Below are 17,292 nucleotides of genomic sequence, written 5' to 3'. Positions count from 1 at the left end.
GGATGCTGCTGCCACTGCCAAACACTAGGTGCCATCAGCCCTGTTGTCAGCATCCCTCAACCACTGCCCCAGCCCCTTGGTCTCACTGCCATTGCTCCACCCCCAGAGAAGGAGAAGCTCACATCCCCACTACTCTGGGTCACTGGCTTTCCATTCCAGGGCATGGGCAAGTGTGCCTGGCTCAGGCTGCGTGCCAGTGCCTCAGCTGCACGGCAGACCAGGAAAGCGGCTCCCAGGCCTTGCCTCTCTCCCAGACTCTGGACAGGCAATTCCCCAGACATGGGAAGAGTATCATCTGCACCACTGAAAATTATGAAAAATCTCCCCACCATGATATGATGTCTGTGCCCTTGGCATCTGCTCATGATATATTTTCTCATTAACAGAAAGTTATTCTCAATCTTTTTTTTTTTTTTTTTGAGACAGTCTCGCTCTGTCACCCAGGCTGGAGTGTAGTGGTGTGATCTTGGCTCACTGCAAGCTCCGCCTCCTGGGTTCACACCATTCTTCTGCCTCAGCCTCCCAAGTAGTTGGGACTACAGGTGCATGTTGCCATGCCCAGCTAATTTTTTTGTATTTTTTTTTAGTAGAGACGGGGTTTCACTGTGTTAGTCAGGATGGTCTTGATCTCCTGACCTTGTGATCCGCCCACCTCAGCCTCCCAAAGTGCTGGGATTACAGGCGTGAGCCACCACGCCCGGCCTCAATCTGGTTTTAACACTTCAACAGATGTATGTAGTTTTTGTATCACCATAGCACCTAAAAAGTACCCCCAAAGTTAAATATACTGTCATCTCTGTGTGTTTGTCTGTAGTCAGTGCCAGGTTTGTATGTGAATTTGAGGACCTTCCCTAGTCCCCTTGTCCCCCAGGCATCTCCTACGCATAAGTTTGGAAATGACTGATAGAGGCTTCATCTCTAATCCAGGAAATGCCGGACGGTGTATCCATCCTATTGTTCCACCTCTCTCTGGTCCTGGAGCTTAATGTTTATAAAATTGTTCTGAAAAGGCAAAGAATGAGTCAACTTCCCTTGAAAAACTCCCCAATGATCTGTTTTTCTAAATTAAAATCCTTCATGAGCCTGTTTTTATTTTCAGCCTAATAAATCTCTCTAGGTAGTAAGTTGCATAAGTTTACTACACCAGTGGTATTTTCTTTGTCCAAAACTGTCTTTCAAATATTACATGTTACTCTCTGTTTAAGTATTCCACCAGTTTTCCAAACCCATTAACCATTACACCCTGCAGTCAGTCTATTGGCAGATACTACCCGAAACTGTCAGAGAAGATAACAGTGTGGGCCTTGGATCCAGACAAACCTGGGCTTACATTTCCGTACTGACACTCATTAACCTTGCAAGCGTGGGCAAATTCTTCAGCCCTTCTGAGTCTGTTCTTTATCTGCCCACCTGTCTCAAAGAGTACCTGGGAAGTACAAAAGAGGTAACTCATGAAGCCCTCAGGCCTGGAACATACCAAGTCCTTGGTAGATATGGCTCTTCCCTGCTTCCCTCTTTAAATCACTTGTTTGTTCAAGAATTTAACTGAATGTTCTTATTTGTATTAGTAGGTGGCAAGTGGGAGAAACCATCAGAAATTTTGGAAATCAAGGGACAGAACTGGGAAGAACAAGTGAATAGTCTGCCTGAAGTTTTCAGAAAAGCCGGTTTTGTTATCGAAGCTTTCACCAGACTGCCATACCTGTGTGAAGGCGACATGTATAATGACTACTACGTTCTGGATGACGCTGTCTTTGTTCTCAAACCAGTATAAACACGTGGAGGTCGAAGTCTTCAGAGTCCGCACCCTCTGGGATGTGCCCTTGGAAGAGGGTCTGTGTTCACAATTATGTGAAGGGAGGACCCTTGGGGACCGCCATTCTAAATATCATGTAGGAATTTAAAAAGCCAAAATACTAATTATTTCTTTGTAGTGTGTAAAGGAATGTTTTTAAAAGACAAAAACCCAACTCTTTGTGGATTTTTATCAACTCTTTACTCAGAGCCACTTTCCAATGCAGGTCACACTCCAATTATGATGGAAGATATTTTTTATACTTAATTGCAGTAGGGACTCATTCCTAGACAAAGCAATAGTCACGACTTCATGGAACCAATCAATGGATTGTTTTTTGAAGACTGGCAATAAAGTTGTTCATTCCATTCCAAATACTGGTTTTAAGGTATAGCCGCTGATATGCTTTCATGTTTAGAAATTCTTTCTGTTATTATTCAAGAAAATGTTTTTAATCATGCTAATAAACTTTTTTGGAGATGACTTTGGCATCATGTTTGAATTCATATAAGGCTCCCCTAGCATTTTTTATTGGTTTGGCTTCAGGAGTACCCAAATAGTAGCATTATGTGAATGACGCAGACAATTTGAATTGCGGGGAAGGAAGGCTTCAGACTGGGGGGAAGGGGAGATGATTGCAAATTGCAGTGAACACTGAGGCAGTAAAAAACAAACAAAAACCCAGCCTCATTCAGATATAGAACTTCAGGGACCCCCCTGCCCCCACTTAATGCTGCTGTGAAAAATGCAAAATAACCTGGTTCTGACTTTGTGATTACTCATGTCCCATACACTGAACTTTGTTTTTTTCTGGACAATCTCAGGTTCTCAGAATTGAAACATTCAGTTTTGTCTACTGACAAAATGCAACTAAAAATGTTTTAATTCAACTTCTTACTCTACACTTAATATACCTCTCTCCCAGAGCTTGGCTCTTCCCTGAAATCCTTAAAGGAGTTTATTATTTGCCAAGAATATGGTTTGATGAAGACTGTGTCACACTCATGCATTCTGGAATCCGTGAGTGCCTCCAACCATAAACCCAGAAATGCTGCAATAGAGGAACCCATTAGCAAGATCAATAACCATCGTGGATATTCCAAAGAGCAGAGCACTTAACCCAGAAATCTGAAATCTCAGTAATAACAGAAATGTCGATATGAGATTGTGGTTATTAACAATATGTTATTCTCACAGCTTTATTTCTTTTTTCATCCAGGTGTTTCATTAAGTATTCTCATTTATATGCTCATAGAAGTCATCAGATCAACACATTCACTCCAACACCTGGGTATAAAGGCAAATTAAAACCTGAAGAATTACTTTATTATTCATGAAGAACTGCATTGCCACATCCTCACACCAATATCTTCCACTGTTACTGTGCAGTCACAATAAGAGTTGGGTTATGTGATTTATGCAAAATTGTTATTGGTGTGTTCTAATGATTTTTTTCCAGGAATTCAAATAAGTGAAGTACAAATATTTAGCACCATAGATTGTAAAAATAGAAAGAGGAAATGAGAAAACTTAATGTCGTTCTTGTACAGTTGAGTTTTGCTTCTTTATAAACTGTCTGTCAAAATCAGGAGTTGCTGTTAGACTGTCAAGCAGAAGTGATGGATGTTCAAAGAGGCAGGTTGCCCCAAAGTGTTTTCTAACTTTGAAGTAGAGAATTTTATGGTCTAATAAGAAAAATACAACTCATTCTTAACCACCCCCCAAAACAGAGAAAACACATACATTTATGCATTTTAAAGATAAAAGTAGTTTCTCAAAAAAATCAAGTTCTCGGAAAACCAGCTTATTAAAAGTGCTGTTTTGTGGTGAAAATTGAAACCAAATCCACTCACATTTCCTATCGGGTCTTGAAATTCTTGGTGGTGTGTCACCATTCCACTAGATGGCAGTGTTGCTTACTGAGTGTCAATGGCTTTTTTTCCCCCTAAATGGAATCATGTTTTTCTCCCCCAAAGTACAATAAAGCTGCCTTGTCTGCACCATTCCTCGTGTAAGTGCTTCATATCAAGTTAAGACTGTACTAGAGAAATTAAGAACAGCTTTATTTGTGGTAAAAGCAAGCTAACCAATTGACCTTAAAGGTTGAAATGCAAGCCACACCTCTGATTCCTAGCTCCCTGCACCTGCATTTTAAGCTCCTAAAGTGCTCAGACCACTGATCTCAGAAAAGGCGAGGAAAGGAGGTACAATGCCCTTAGTCATTTATCCCTTGTACAGAGTAGTTAAAAGCAATACTGTATTTTCTGCCATCCAGTGTGACCTGTCATCAGTTTTTACATGGTTGGCTTTTAACAGAAAAAAGTTGAGTTGGAAAATAAAGTGTAGATGTTTCAAGTCTTTCTGAGCAAAGCTTTGTTTTCACTTGGTTCTGAGTATAGTATTAATAGGCTATACTGCGTATGTTATTTACAGTATTAATGAAGCAAGATGTTTTCATTAATTGCTTCCCACTACTTGGTTACTGATGGAGGTGTTCTGTGATCCTTTTTCTCTAGCAATGTCAGTATAGTATCATGGGCTTCCAGTGACTAAAGTGACCTACCATGTTAGTGCAGATGCTTAAGCACCCCCCAGTTACCTTATATCCAGTGCTTCCGCCGGCTGGAAGATAGTGCATGGAATCAGGGTAGCCTGGACTGAGTTGTACTGTCTAGGAGTGCACTGAGCACAAAACTGGGCTCATGAGTAACTTGAGACAAATCAGGACTATGTTGCCTAGGCTGGTCTTAAACTCCTGGCCTCAAGTGATCCTTCCACCTTGGCCTCCCAAAGTGTTGGGACTGCAGGTGTGAGCCACTGCCCCTGGCCTAGCACTCCCTTTATCTTGCAAAACTGAAACTATGTTCATAAACAAGAACTCTATTCTGTCCACCCCACCCTCTAGCAAATATTCTACTTTCTGTCTCTTTGACTAGGTAGCCACGATCCGCCCCATGATCCAGTCACCTCCCATATAATTGGAATTACACAGTATTTGCCTTTTTGTGACCGGCTTATTTCTTCTTCTTTTTTTTTTTTTTTTTTTTTTCTGAGACAGAGTCTCACTCTGTTGCCCAGGCTGCAGTGCAGTGACGCAATCTCAGCTCACTTCAACCTTTGCCTCCCGGGTTCAAGCAATCCTGCCTTAGCCTCCTGAGTAGCTAGGATTACAGGCGTGCACCACCACTCCTGGCTAATTTTTGTATTTTTAGTAGAGATGGGGTTTCACCATGTTGGCCAGTTTGGTCTCGAACTCCTGACCTTGTGATCTGCCTACGCTGGCCTCCTAAAGTGCCAGGATTACAGGCGTGAGCCACCTCGCCCGGCCCATGACTGGCTTATTTCACTTAGCACAGTGCCCTCAGGGTTCACCGATGTTGTAGAGTGTGTCAGAGTTTCCTTCCTCTTCTTTTTTTTTTGAGGCGGAGTCTCTCTGTCCCCCAGGCTGGAGTTCAGTGGCGCAATCTCTGCTCACTGCAACCTCCGCCTGCTGGGTTCAAGCCATTCTCCTGCCTCAGCCTCCTGAGTAGCTGAGATTACAGGTGCCTGCCACCATGCCCGGCTAATTTTTGTATTTTTAGTAGAGACAGGGTTATACCGTTTTGGCCAGGCTGGTCTCAAACTCCTGACCTCAGGTGATCTACTCGCCTCAGCCTCCCAAAGTGCTGGGATTACAGGTGTGAGCCACCGCACCCGGCCAGAATTTCCTTCCTTTTTAAGGCTGAATAATCTATCCATTAGTCTGTTGATGAACTCTTGGGTTGCTACTCCCTTTTAGCTGTTCTGAATAACCCTGCTGTGAACATGAGTGTACAAGTATCTTGTGACCCTGCTTTTAATTCTTGTGGGTATATAACCAGAAGTGAAATTACTGGATCATGTGGTAATTCTATTTTTAATTATTTGAGGAACCACAATGATGTTTTCTGCACCATTTAACATTTTTGCCAATAGTTCACAACTGTTTCAATGCCTCCACATCTTCACCAACATTATCTTGTTTTGTTTTGAGATGGAGTCTTGCTCTGTCACCCAGGCTGGAGTGCAGGGCATGATCTCGGCTCACTGTAACCTGCATCTCTCGGGTTCAAGTGATTCTCCTGCCTCAGCCTCCCGAGTAGCTGGGATTACAGGCACCTACCACTACACTTGGCTACTTTTTATATTTTTAGTGGAGATGGGGTTTTGGGGTTTCGCCATGTTGGCCAGGCTGGTCTTGAACTCCTGACCTCAGGTGATCTGCCTGACTTGACCTCCTAAAGTGCTGGGATTACAGGTGTGAGCCACCATGTCCAGCCTATTTTGTTTTTTTTAGTAGTAGCCATCCTAATCGGTGTAAGGTGGTAGCTTGTGGTTTTGATTTGCATTTCCCTAATGACTAGTTTATCATTTGTTTTTATAATACAACTTGTATGGCATTTGGCTTCATTTACTAGTAAATTGTGCTTTGTAGCTTGCTATCTATATCAGTATCACTGAATTGGAGTCAGTATTCAGTGATAACAAAATACTTCTTTTTCACTATGAAATTTTATACTTTTGGAGAACCGGGAGAATATTATTACATAACTGAACTTAAGAATTCCCTCTGGATTTGGGTCAGTATGCTGTATTCACATGAATTAAATAATATGCTTTTGTTAGAAAGTCACTTTAAAATCACTTTCGATACATGTAAAATGAAAAGTCAGTATTTTTTCTCTCAAGTAAATGACCATGTAAATTGGGATGTCTTATATACCTGTACTTCTTAAGTTCTGGAAAATAAGAACAGATAGAATGCCCAAATGCTATTTTCTTATATCCTGTTTAGGAGTGAACACAGAACATTGGTTTTAAACAACTGTGAACTCTCAACACTTTTCCAAAGGCCAAAGTTCAAGTGAATACATTGGCAAATTTTTTTTTTTTTTTTTTTTTTTTTTTTTTGAGATGGAGCCTTCCTCCGTCGCCCAGGCTGGAGTGCAGTGGCGCAATCTCGGCTCACTGCAACCTCCACCTCCCGGGTTCAAGTAATTCTCCTGCCTCAACCTCCCTAGTAGCTGGGATTACAGGCATGTGCCACCATGCCCCGCTAATTTTTGTATTTTTAGTAGAGGTGGGGTTTTGCCATGTTGGTCAGGCTGATCTCAGACTCCTGACCTCAGGTGATCCACCCGCCTTGGCCTCCCAAAGTGCTGGGATTATAGGTGTGAGCCACCTTGCCCAGCCTCCATCTTGTTTTTATTATTTATAGGGTGGCCATGACTGATCGTAAAGCCGTACTGGTTTTTCCATTATAAGTAACACGTTTGTATCAGTCCTTTCTCACACTGCTATAAAGATATACTTGAGACTGGGTAATTTATAAAGAAAAGAGGTTTAATTGGCTCATGGTTCTGCAGGGTGTGTAGGCTTCTGCTTCTAGGGAGGCCTCAGGAAACTCATAATCATGGTGGAAAGTGAAGGGGAAGCCAGCATGTCTTACATGGTGGAAGCAGGACTAAGAGAACCAGGGAGAAGGTACCACACACTTAAACAAGCGAGCACTCACTCACTATCACGAAAGCAGTATTGAGGGGGAAGTCAGCCCCATAATCCAATCACCTCCCACCAGGCCCCTCCTCCAGCACTGGGGATTACAATTCCACACGAGATTTGGGTGGGGACGCAAAGCCAAACCATATCAACGTTCATCGCAGAAAAAGTATAAAATGAAAATTAACTTTACTTACCCCATAACCTTGAGAGAACCACTACTGACAATTTGGTTTATGCCCTCCAGACTTTTTTTTTCTGTGCATGTATATATACACACATTTATAAATATTTAAACATTAAAATATGTAAAAATGAAAAGGTCCTTTTATTTTTCTGAGACAAGTCATGTGAAACTCCTAGACACCTATATTCTAAATCAAAAATTGACAAAGGATGGAAGCCATTTCCTGTCATTTAAAGCTTGAGGTTAAGCTTTTTTTTTTTTGAGAAAGAGTCTCGCTCTGTCACCCAGGCTGGAGTACAGTGGCATGATCTTGGCTCACTGCAAGCTCTTTCTCCCAGGTTCATACCATTCTCTTGCCTCAGCCTCCTGAGTAGCTGGGACTACAGGCGCCCGTCACCATGCCTGGCTAATTTTTTGTATTTTTAGTAGAGACAGGGTTTCACCATATTAGCCAGGATGGTCTAGATCTCCTGACCTCGTGATCTGCCCGTCTCAGCCTCCCAAAGTGCTGGGATTACAGGCGTGAGCCACCGCGCCCGGCCGAGGTTAAGCTTTTTACTTAAAGGATTAAACAAAGACCCTGGGGATAAAAGGATGTTTTTGAGGATGCTGGACATTAGCATTATATAACTTACTATCAGGGGCAGCAGAATGCTACAGTTGGTCATTTCTGAAGATAATGTTTTAATTGTGCCACTGACAAACTAATGTTAGCATTGGGCATTTCAATAATTACTTTGAAATATTATGGGTATTAGACATGTTTCATTAAATGTGAAGGATTGCAAGGAAACCTCTTGAGTCCACAATTATATTTTCATTAGGAAAGATGCAAAATAGTTATGCATAATCCTATCATGCAAAGCTAATATTTTAATGCATTGCCTTCCAGATTTTTTTTTATTTTATTTTTTTGAGGCAGAGTCTCACTCTGTTGCCCAGGCTGGAGTGCAGTGGCATGATCTCGGCTCACTGCAACCTCTGGCCCTTGGGTTCAAGTTCTCCTGCCTCAGCCTTCTGAGTAGCTGGGATTACAGGGCATGCGCCACCATGCAAGCTCGTTTTTGTATTTTTAGTGGAGATGGGGTTTTGCCGTGTTGGCCAGGCTGGTCTCGAACTCTTGACCTCAAGTGATCCACCCACCTCAGCCTCCCAAAGTGTTGGAATTACAGGTCTGAGCCACCCCACCTGGCCTTGCCTTCTAGTTTTTTGTTTTGTTTTGTTTTGTTTTTGAGATGGAGTCTTGCTCTGTTGTCCAGGTGGGAGGGCAGTGGTGCCATCTCAGATCACGACAACCACCGCCTCCCCAGCTCATGCAATTCTCCTCCCTCAGCCTTCCAAGTAACGGGGATTACAGGCGCCCACCACCATGCCTGGCTAATTTTTGTACTTTTAGTAGAGACGAGGTTTCACCATGTTGGCCAGACTGGTCTCAAACTCTTGACCTCAAGTGATCAGCCTGCCTTGGCCTCCCAAAGTGCTGGGATTACAGGTGTGAGGCTCCGCGCCCAGCCCCTAGCTTCTAGTTTTAATAGAAGTTCAAATACATGTATTTCTTAACATTGGCTTTTTTGTTTTGGATATAAAATTGTTTCCTTGTGCTAATTATGTGGTCTTTGTTAAGAACAATTTTAATGACTGTGTAATCCACAGCGTTTATGTATCCATTTATTTAAACATTTCCTTATTGGTGGACATTTAGGATGAATTTTTTTCTACCACTCCGTGTATGTATACATCTATTATAGGTCATACTATTAATTATTTTTATTATGGAAAATTCCAAGTACATAAGAAAGAAAGGTAATAATGAATCCTCCCCAACCAGTCTCAGCAATTATCAACACGTGGCCCACCTTGTTTCATCCCTACTCCCACGACTCCTTGGTTCCACTATTGCCGAGGATATCCCAGATGTATCGTTTCAGTTTTGTAAATATATAACTGTAAAAGATAATCACTCTGAAAAGATAGCCACATTACAATTATTCATTAAGAAACCCGGCTGGGTGCGATGGCTCACGCCTGTAGTCCCAGCACTTTGGGAGGCTGAGGCCGACAGATCACCTGAGGTCACGAGTTTGAGACCAGCCTAGCCAACATGGAGAAACCCGGCCTCTGCTAAAAATACAAAAAATTAGCGGGGCATGGTCGTGGGCGCTTGTAATCCTCGTTACTTGGGAGGCTGAAGCAGGAGAATCGCTTGAACCCGGGGGCGGAGGTTCCAGTGAGCTGAGATCACGCCATTGCATTCCAGCCTGGGGGACAGAGCGAGACTGTGTCTCAAAAAAAAAGAAAAAAGAAACAAAAGAAAGAAACCCAGTCATTAAATACCCAGCGACCACATTGCTCCAATTTTCTTTTTATATATATATACATATATATATATATATTTTTTTTTTTGAGACGGAGTCTTGCTCTGTCGCCCAGGCTGGAGTGCAATGGCACGATCTCGGCTCACTGCAACCTCCCCCTCCCGGGTTCAAGCGATTCTCCAGCCTCAGCCTCCCAAGTAGTTGGGATTACAGGCGCCCGCCACCGCGCCTGACTAATCTTTGTATTTTTAGTAGAGCCGAGGTTTCGCCCTGTTGGCTAGGCTAGTCTCGAACTCCTGGCCTCAAGTGATCCGCCCGCCTTGGCTTCCCAAAAGTGCTGGGATTACAGGCGTGAGCCACCATGCCCGTCCTATAACTTCTTTTAACGGTTTGAATTCAGATCTAAATAAAGTTCCCATGTAGCGATTGGTGGATAGCTCTCTAGCGCTCCCCATCCTCGCTTCCTCGCTGCCGCCCCCAAGAGTGGCTGGGGAGCAGGCATTTGTGCGTCTTGCACGCTTTGGGTCCAGATAGGAAGCCCCAGGCGGGGACTGTGACCCCCGCTGCTGCCCTGGCTGAGTTCCCACCTGGGCCGCTGCAGGGAGGAGGTCGCAGGGCTGCCGGCTAGCGCCGCCCCTCTGCTCCCCTGCCTGCCCGCGCCCCGCGTGAGCCCCGCGGCCCCGCCCTGCGCCACCCGCCCGCCCGTGGGACTCAGTGCGGCCGAGCCGGGCTCCGCAGGTGAGGCGCGCGCGGGGGCCTGGGCGGAGGACCTACGGGGCAAAGCGCTGGGGGAGCGGGTGGGCGCCCACCGCTGGGCCTCCCTAGGGAAGGGGTGCAGGTGATGGATGGCGTGGGGGACAGACCGAGAGAAAGAGGGTGGGCAAAGTGTGGGTGCAGCGGCTTTAAGGGCTCCTGGGATTGGAGGGCACTTGGGGGGGATGATGAAACTTCGAGAAAAGGGATCCAAAACTACTTAGTAATATAATAGCGATGACAACTATTGCAATAACTATCACAATTATTATTTGTTATAATAATATAGCAGCAGTAAAAACAATAGCATTAGTAATAATAATAGCTACGATTCATTGCATTCTTATATGTGCCAGTGCTGGGCTTAGTTCTTTATGTATTTTATGTATAGAGTAATGCCTACCTCATAGCAGTTGTGAGGAAGAAATGGAAAAATGCAGGTAAAGGCTGGGGCTCACACCTGTAATCCCAGCAGTTTGGGAGGCCGAGGCAGGCGAATCACTTGAGGCCAGGAGTTCCAGACCAGCCTGGCCAACGTGGTGAAACTCCATCTCTACTAAAAATACAAATATTAGCCAGGTGCGGTGGCAGGCGCCTGTAATCCCAGCTACTCCGGAGGCTGAGGCAGGAGAATCGCATGAATCCGGGAGGCGGAGGTTGCAGTGAGACGAGATCAGGCCACTGCCCTCCATCCTGGGTGACAGAGGGAGACTCTGTCTCATGAATAAATAAATAAATAAAGTTGATAGTTTTTTGCAAGAGAGGTATGGGTGCCATGCCTATTATGCAGAGGAGGAAATGCAAGCCTATAGAGGTTAAGGAATTTGCCCAATAGCACACAGCTAGTTAAGGTTTTAAGGTTTGGTTCAGGTTAAAGCTGGGGTCTTATCCCTGGGGTGGCACCTGCCACCTGCAGTTTTAGGTTCAGGGCTGCTGAGCTGAGACTGCAGAGCAAAGCCAGTAAGCATTGGAATAATTTAGCTCTGGGTTTGCCACCTGGCTGTGCATGCATAGCTGTGTGACCTTGGGCAGGTCACTTGACCTCTCACAACCCATTTGCTCATCTGTGAAGTAGAGATAATGGTAATGCTTGCCTCAAAGATTCTGCAAGAATTAAGCGAGACAATGTATGTTAGGGGGGCGTGTACTTAGTTCTCTCTCATTAAATGACTGCTGGGATTAAGGTTACTAGGGAGCCCAGCAGCCCTGCATCATAACCCCCTCCCTGCCATTCGCTTGCTGTGTGATCGTTCATGTGCACTGAACTCATCTGTGAAACTGAGTATGGTAAACCTTCAAGGCTGGTGGAAAGAGTAAATGGCGGGGAGGAGGGTTTGGTGTGATGCCCGGCTCACAGAGGATGCTCAGTGATACCAGTTTCTTCCTTTCTTTTCCTTCTTTTCCTCATTGAATCCAAAGCCATTTGTTCTCCAGGGACTTAAGAGAGAAGAAGGGGAATAGCTGTGCCTAAAATCTAACTATTAGGGGCAGGGCTGGGACAGGAACTCAAGCCTGGGCATCTCTAGTCCACCAAGCTCCCCTTGACTGCTTTAATTTTTTTTTTTTTTTTTTTCAGCCAGGGTTTTGCTCTGTTGCCCAGGCTGGAATGTAGTGACATGTGATCGCAGCTCACTGTGGCCTCGACCTCCCAGGCTCAGGCAATTCTCCTGCCTCAGCCTCCTGAGTAGCTAGGGCTACAAGCATTCACCACCACACCCGGCTAATTTTTAAATTATTTGTAGAAATGGAGTCTCCCTGTGTTGCCCAGGCTGGTCTTGAACTTCTGGACTCAAGTGATCCTCCCGCCTTGGCCTCCCAAAGTGCTGGGGTTACAGGCGTGAGCCACCAAGCCTGGCCCTACTGGACTTCTACAACCACTGTGAGCTGGGCCATTCCAACACCAAGCATTTGTAATCAGGCTGGTATTCTACAAGCCAGACACATTTGCCTATTTTGGATTAATAGTCATGAAATGGCATTTTTTTTTTTTTTTTTTTTTTTTTTGTGAAAAATCTCCCAGCTAGTGTCAGTATGCCTAGAGTTATGTGTTCACGACCCAGAGCTTAAATGGAGCAGCCTTGCGGACAGTGAAACTCCATGTAATTGTGAATTAATGGTTTGTGTCTGGGCTGGGGTGTCCCAGCAGGAGGGGAACCTCCTAGCATCTTTGCAAATTTCACAGAAGATGAAGTGACTCTGATCCATGGGTTGACCAACTCCTCCCGGTTTGCCTGTGACTTTCTGCTTTTAAAACGGAAAGTTTTGAGTCCTGGGAAACCTTTTGGTCCCAGGCAACTGGGAGAGTTGATCACCCTGCACATCCAAACGTTCATAGTTTCTCAGGAAATTGTCTTCAGGTTTGTGGTTATTGTTGCTGTTTTCGAGTAGTTTTCACCACAGGGATCCTTGCCTGACTGATTCCTCCAGTCTGCAGCGGGGGAATCTTTCGGTGGGGAAGGGGTATGGCCCATAGAGAAAGCTATCGACCTCCAAATCACCATCGCCCTACCCAGTCCTTCCAGTCCTTTTGACCAATCTGCTAAAAAAAGTGACCCAAAGGGCCTTTAATGAAAACCAAATCCTGATGGGCTGCAGTTTCTTGCTGGAAAAAGGACATTATGCACAGCAGAAAGCAAGGCGTCTGTTTCAGTAACCTTAAACCTCTCTGTAGGGTTAATAGAGGGGCCGGAGCAAAGAGCACAAGAAGCCACATTGTCTGGGAAACTGGAGAATTGTGAATGGGGCCAATGCCCCAGGGCAACTGCCCAAAGGGAAGGGAGAAAAAAGGGCCAAAGGTTCCCCAAAGCCCCAAATGACCTAAACCAGGAAGACTTCTAACTGGAGTTGAGCATTCCAGTTACAGGATGGTGATGGCGGGCCAAAACACCTACAAAGTGCTTTGGGATCAGGTTTGCTCAAAACCTGTTAGAATGCTTGGCTTTTGGTGTCTGGGAACTTCAAAAGTTTTCTGTTTTTGTCCTGGGCAGTAAAATAAGCATAATTGTTTTCAAAGCTGGTTGTGGAGGTCCCCTTGGGGGAAAAATAATCCATTTGCATAACAAGTTAGACAATACAAGGGAAATCTGTATTAAAGAATGCTGGGATGGCGGCTGGGCGCGGTGGCTCATGCCTGTAATCCCAGCACTTTGGGAGGCCGAGGCGGGCAGATCACAAGATCAGGAGATCGAGACCATCCTGGCTAACACGGTGAAACCCCGTCTCTACTAAAAATACAAAAAATTAGCCGGGCGTAGTGGTGGGCGCCTATAGTCCCAGCTACTTGTGAGGCTGAGGCATGGTAACCCCAGCGTGGGTAACAGAGAGAGACTCTGTCTTAAAAAAAAAAAAAAAAATTAAATAAATACATAAAATAAAAAAAGGGCTGGCAAACTTTTTCAGTAAGGGAACATGGAATACATATTTTGAGCTTTGGAGGCCATGTGGTCCCTGTCCCAAGTACTCAACTCTCCTATGGTAGCAGGAAGCTGCCATGGACAATAGGCCAATGAATGGGCATGGACATGTGCCAATAAAACTTTATTTATAGACACTGAAATTTAAATTTCACACAGGAAATTTTCATATGTCAGTAAACATTATTCTTTTGGTTTTAAAAAACTATTTAAACAACCTAAAAAATCATTTTAAGGTCATGAGCCACGCAAAATCAGGCAGCCATTTCCATTTGGCCCGTGGGTGGTACTTTACTAACCCCTCCTTGAAACAATAAGGACTCCTTTAAAAATATAACCACGGTTTCATTATCAAACTTAAAACTATTAACAATTAATTCTTTAAAATCTTCAAGTATCTAATCAGGGGTTCAAATTTCCTCAATTGTCTCACAATTTTTTGGGTTTTTTTGAGACAGGATCTTGTTCTGTCACTCAGGCTGGAGTGCTGTGGCATGATCATAGCTCACTGCAGCCTCAAATTCCGGAGCTCAAGAGATCCTCCCATCTCAGCCTCCTGAGTGGCCGGGACTACAGGTGTGCATCACCACGCCGGGCTAAATTTTAAATGTTTTTATAGAGACGGAGTCATGCTATGTTGCCCAGGCTGATCTCAAACTCCTGGCCTCAAACAATCCTCCTGCCTTGGCCTCCCAAAGCACTGAGATTAGGTGTGAGCCACTGTGCCTGGCCTAATTTTTTATTTTATTTTATGGTGTTTTTTGTTTGTTTGCTTTGTTTCTTTTCTTTTTTTTGAGACAGAGTTTCACTCTTGTCACCCAGGCTGGAGTGCAATGGGATGATCTCGGGTCACTGCAACCTCTGCCTCCCGGGTTCAAGCGATTCTCCTGCCTCAGCCTCCCAAGTAGCTGGGATTACTAGCATGCGCCACCATGCCCAGCTAAGTTTTTGTATTTTTAGTACAGATAGGGTTTCACCATGTTGGCCAGGCTGGTCTCAAACTCCTGATCTCAAGTGATCTGCCCGCCTCGGCCTCCCAAAGTGCTGGGATTACAGGTGTGAGCCACTGTGCCCAGACATGACATGTTTGAATCAGGATCCAAGTAAAGTCTAGATTCTACAAGTGGTCAACCTTTTAAGTTGTTTTCGAGTTCATAGGTTCTCTCTCTCTCTGTAATATATTGGCTAAAGAAAACTAGGTTGTTTGTTTTGGGGAGTTTTCCACAGTCTTGATTTCTCTGGCTGCACTTAGTCTACTCAACATCTTGGCAATGGGGGTGCCATGGGTCTCAGTCCTTAAAACTCACCTAATTTCTCCGTAAATTTACTTTCTTGGTGATGTCATTCAGGGTTTAAATACATGCTGACTATCTGGGGCTGGGTGCAGTGGCTCATGCCTGTAATCCCAGCACTTGGGGAGCCCGTGGCGGGTGGATCCCTTGAGGTCAGGGGTTTGAGACCAGCCTGGCCAACATGGTGAAACCCCGTCTCTACTAAAAATACAAAAATTAGCCTGGTGTGGTAGCACAAGCCTGTAATCCCAGCTACTCGGGAGATTGAGGCATGAGAATCGCTTGAACCTGGGAGGCAGAGGTTGCAGTGAGCTGAGATGGCGCCACTGCGCTCCAGCGTGGGGGACAGAGCGAGACTCTCCCCCCCCCAAAAAAAAACCCAAAAACAAAAGAACAAACAAACAAAAAAACAAACAAAAAAACCCACTGACTATCTCTGTTTAGATAGCTGCTTCTGACAGCACCTCTCCACTAACCTGCAGGCTCAAACATCAAACTGCCTACTTGCAATGCTGTCTGCACTCTAAAAGGCTTCTCAAGCTTAGTATGTCCAAAACTGAGCTCCAGGGATCCTCCCCTAAACTTAGAACTCCTATGGTTTTCCCATCTCCCTCTCTAAATGCTCAGGCCAAATCCTTGGCGTTGTCTTTGGGCTGTCTATTTTTTTTATTCCCTACATTTGATCTTTTGGTTCCGCCTTCCAAATACCTCCAAAATCCAACCACTTCTCACCACCTTCACTGCTATCAATGACCAAGTTACTGTCATCTCTTTCCTAGACTGGTCTGCCTGCTACAGCCATTGTTCCACTCCAGGGTATTCTCAACACAGCCATCAATGTGCTTGATCCAGTTAAAATAAAAGTCAGGGCCAGGCACAGTGGCTCACACCTGTAATCCCAGCGCTTTGGGAGGCTGAGATGGGTGGATCACTTGAGGTCAGGAGTTCAAGACCAGCCTGGCCAACAGGGTGAAACCCCGTCTCTACCAAATATACAAAAATTAGCTGGGTGTGGTGGTGGGCAGCTATAATCCCAGCTACTTGAGAGGCTGAGGCAGGAGAATCACTTGAGCTGGGGAGGCAGAGGTTGCAGTGAGCTGAGATTGTGCCACTGCACTCCAGCCTGGGCGACAGAGTGAGACACCATCTCAAACAAAACAAAACAAAAAACAAAAACAAGTCAGAGCATCCATCCTGGCTAATATCCCTTCAGTGGCTCCCACCTCCCTCCAAGTAAAAGTCAGAGTGCTCACAATGGCCTGAAAGACCCTACTCACTCTGGCCCTCCTGATACCTCTCCAACCCCATGTCCTACGGTTATATCCTCTTCATGCAATTTACTGAAGAACAAGCAAATTATGCTCCTAATGTCAAAGCCTTTGCACTGTCATTTTCTTTTCTTGCTGGAACTTTCTTTCTCCAGATATTCCCATGATTCATTCCTTCACTTCCTGAGGTCTCTGCTTAAATGTCACCTCCTCAGGTCTTCCCTGACCAAACTGTCTACAATAGTACCTACTCCTTCTTTGGCTCCTTTTTCCTACCCTGTTGTATTTTTCTCCATGGAACTCATCACTCCCTGACATAATACAGTTATTTGATTATCTATTTATTTTCTGCCTGGTTCATTCCAACACACCAGCAGGGAGTTAGTTTTGTAAACTGCTGTATTCTCAGAGCATAGAATAATGCCTGGCTCACAGCAGTACTCAACAAATATTTGAAGAATGAAAGCATGAAATAATTACACAAACATAAATATGTATTATAGCTGTGCTTGGTGCTATAAAAGAGAAGTATTGGCTTTTTCTTCTGGCTAATTGCTTTGGCCTGGTCAGAGAATTCAGGGAAGGCTTCATTGAAGACTTGAAATTTACAATGAATTGACATTAGCTGGGCAAAGAGGAAGGGGAATCCTCTGGGCCAAGGAACAGCCTGTGAGAGGGTCTTAATTTGGGGAGGATAGCACCTTGGAGGGACAGACAGATGGCCCCAGCAGGAACCTTGGGGAATGAGGGGC

At 44.7% G+C, this 17,292-nt stretch overlaps 2 protein-coding genes across 3 annotated transcripts in view; both read left to right on the top strand.

Moving 5' to 3' along the window:
• The window catches only part of METTL9 (methyltransferase like 9), a 58,982-nt gene extending 55,184 nt beyond the window's left edge, over positions 1-3,798 (top strand). The window contains exon 5 of one of the 2 annotated variants that reach the window (XM_030799813.1): positions 1,572-3,798. In XM_030799813.1, the coding sequence (XP_030655673.1) occupies positions 1,572-1,774 (203 nt within the window). In that variant the 3' untranslated portion in view covers positions 1,775-3,798. Of the gene's footprint in view, positions 1-1,568 lie in introns of both variants that reach the window. The other variant, XM_030799807.1, reaches the window with a different exon arrangement.
• A 6,486-nt stretch (positions 3,799-10,284) lies between these two features.
• Positions 10,285-17,292, top strand: part of OTOA (otoancorin) — a 102,737-nt gene continuing 95,729 nt past the window's right edge. The window contains exon 1 of the mRNA XM_030823134.1: positions 10,285-10,552. The gene's annotated coding sequence lies outside the window, so the exon portion shown is untranslated. The remainder of the gene's footprint in view (positions 10,553-17,292) is intronic.

This window comes from Nomascus leucogenys, chromosome 2, assembly GCF_006542625.1.
Source record: "Nomascus leucogenys isolate Asia chromosome 2, Asia_NLE_v1, whole genome shotgun sequence".
NCBI classification, from domain to species: Eukaryota; Metazoa; Chordata; class Mammalia; order Primates; family Hylobatidae; genus Nomascus; species Nomascus leucogenys.
Note: the sequence above shows the minus strand (reverse complement) of the source record. Positions and strands in the feature narration are given on the sequence as shown.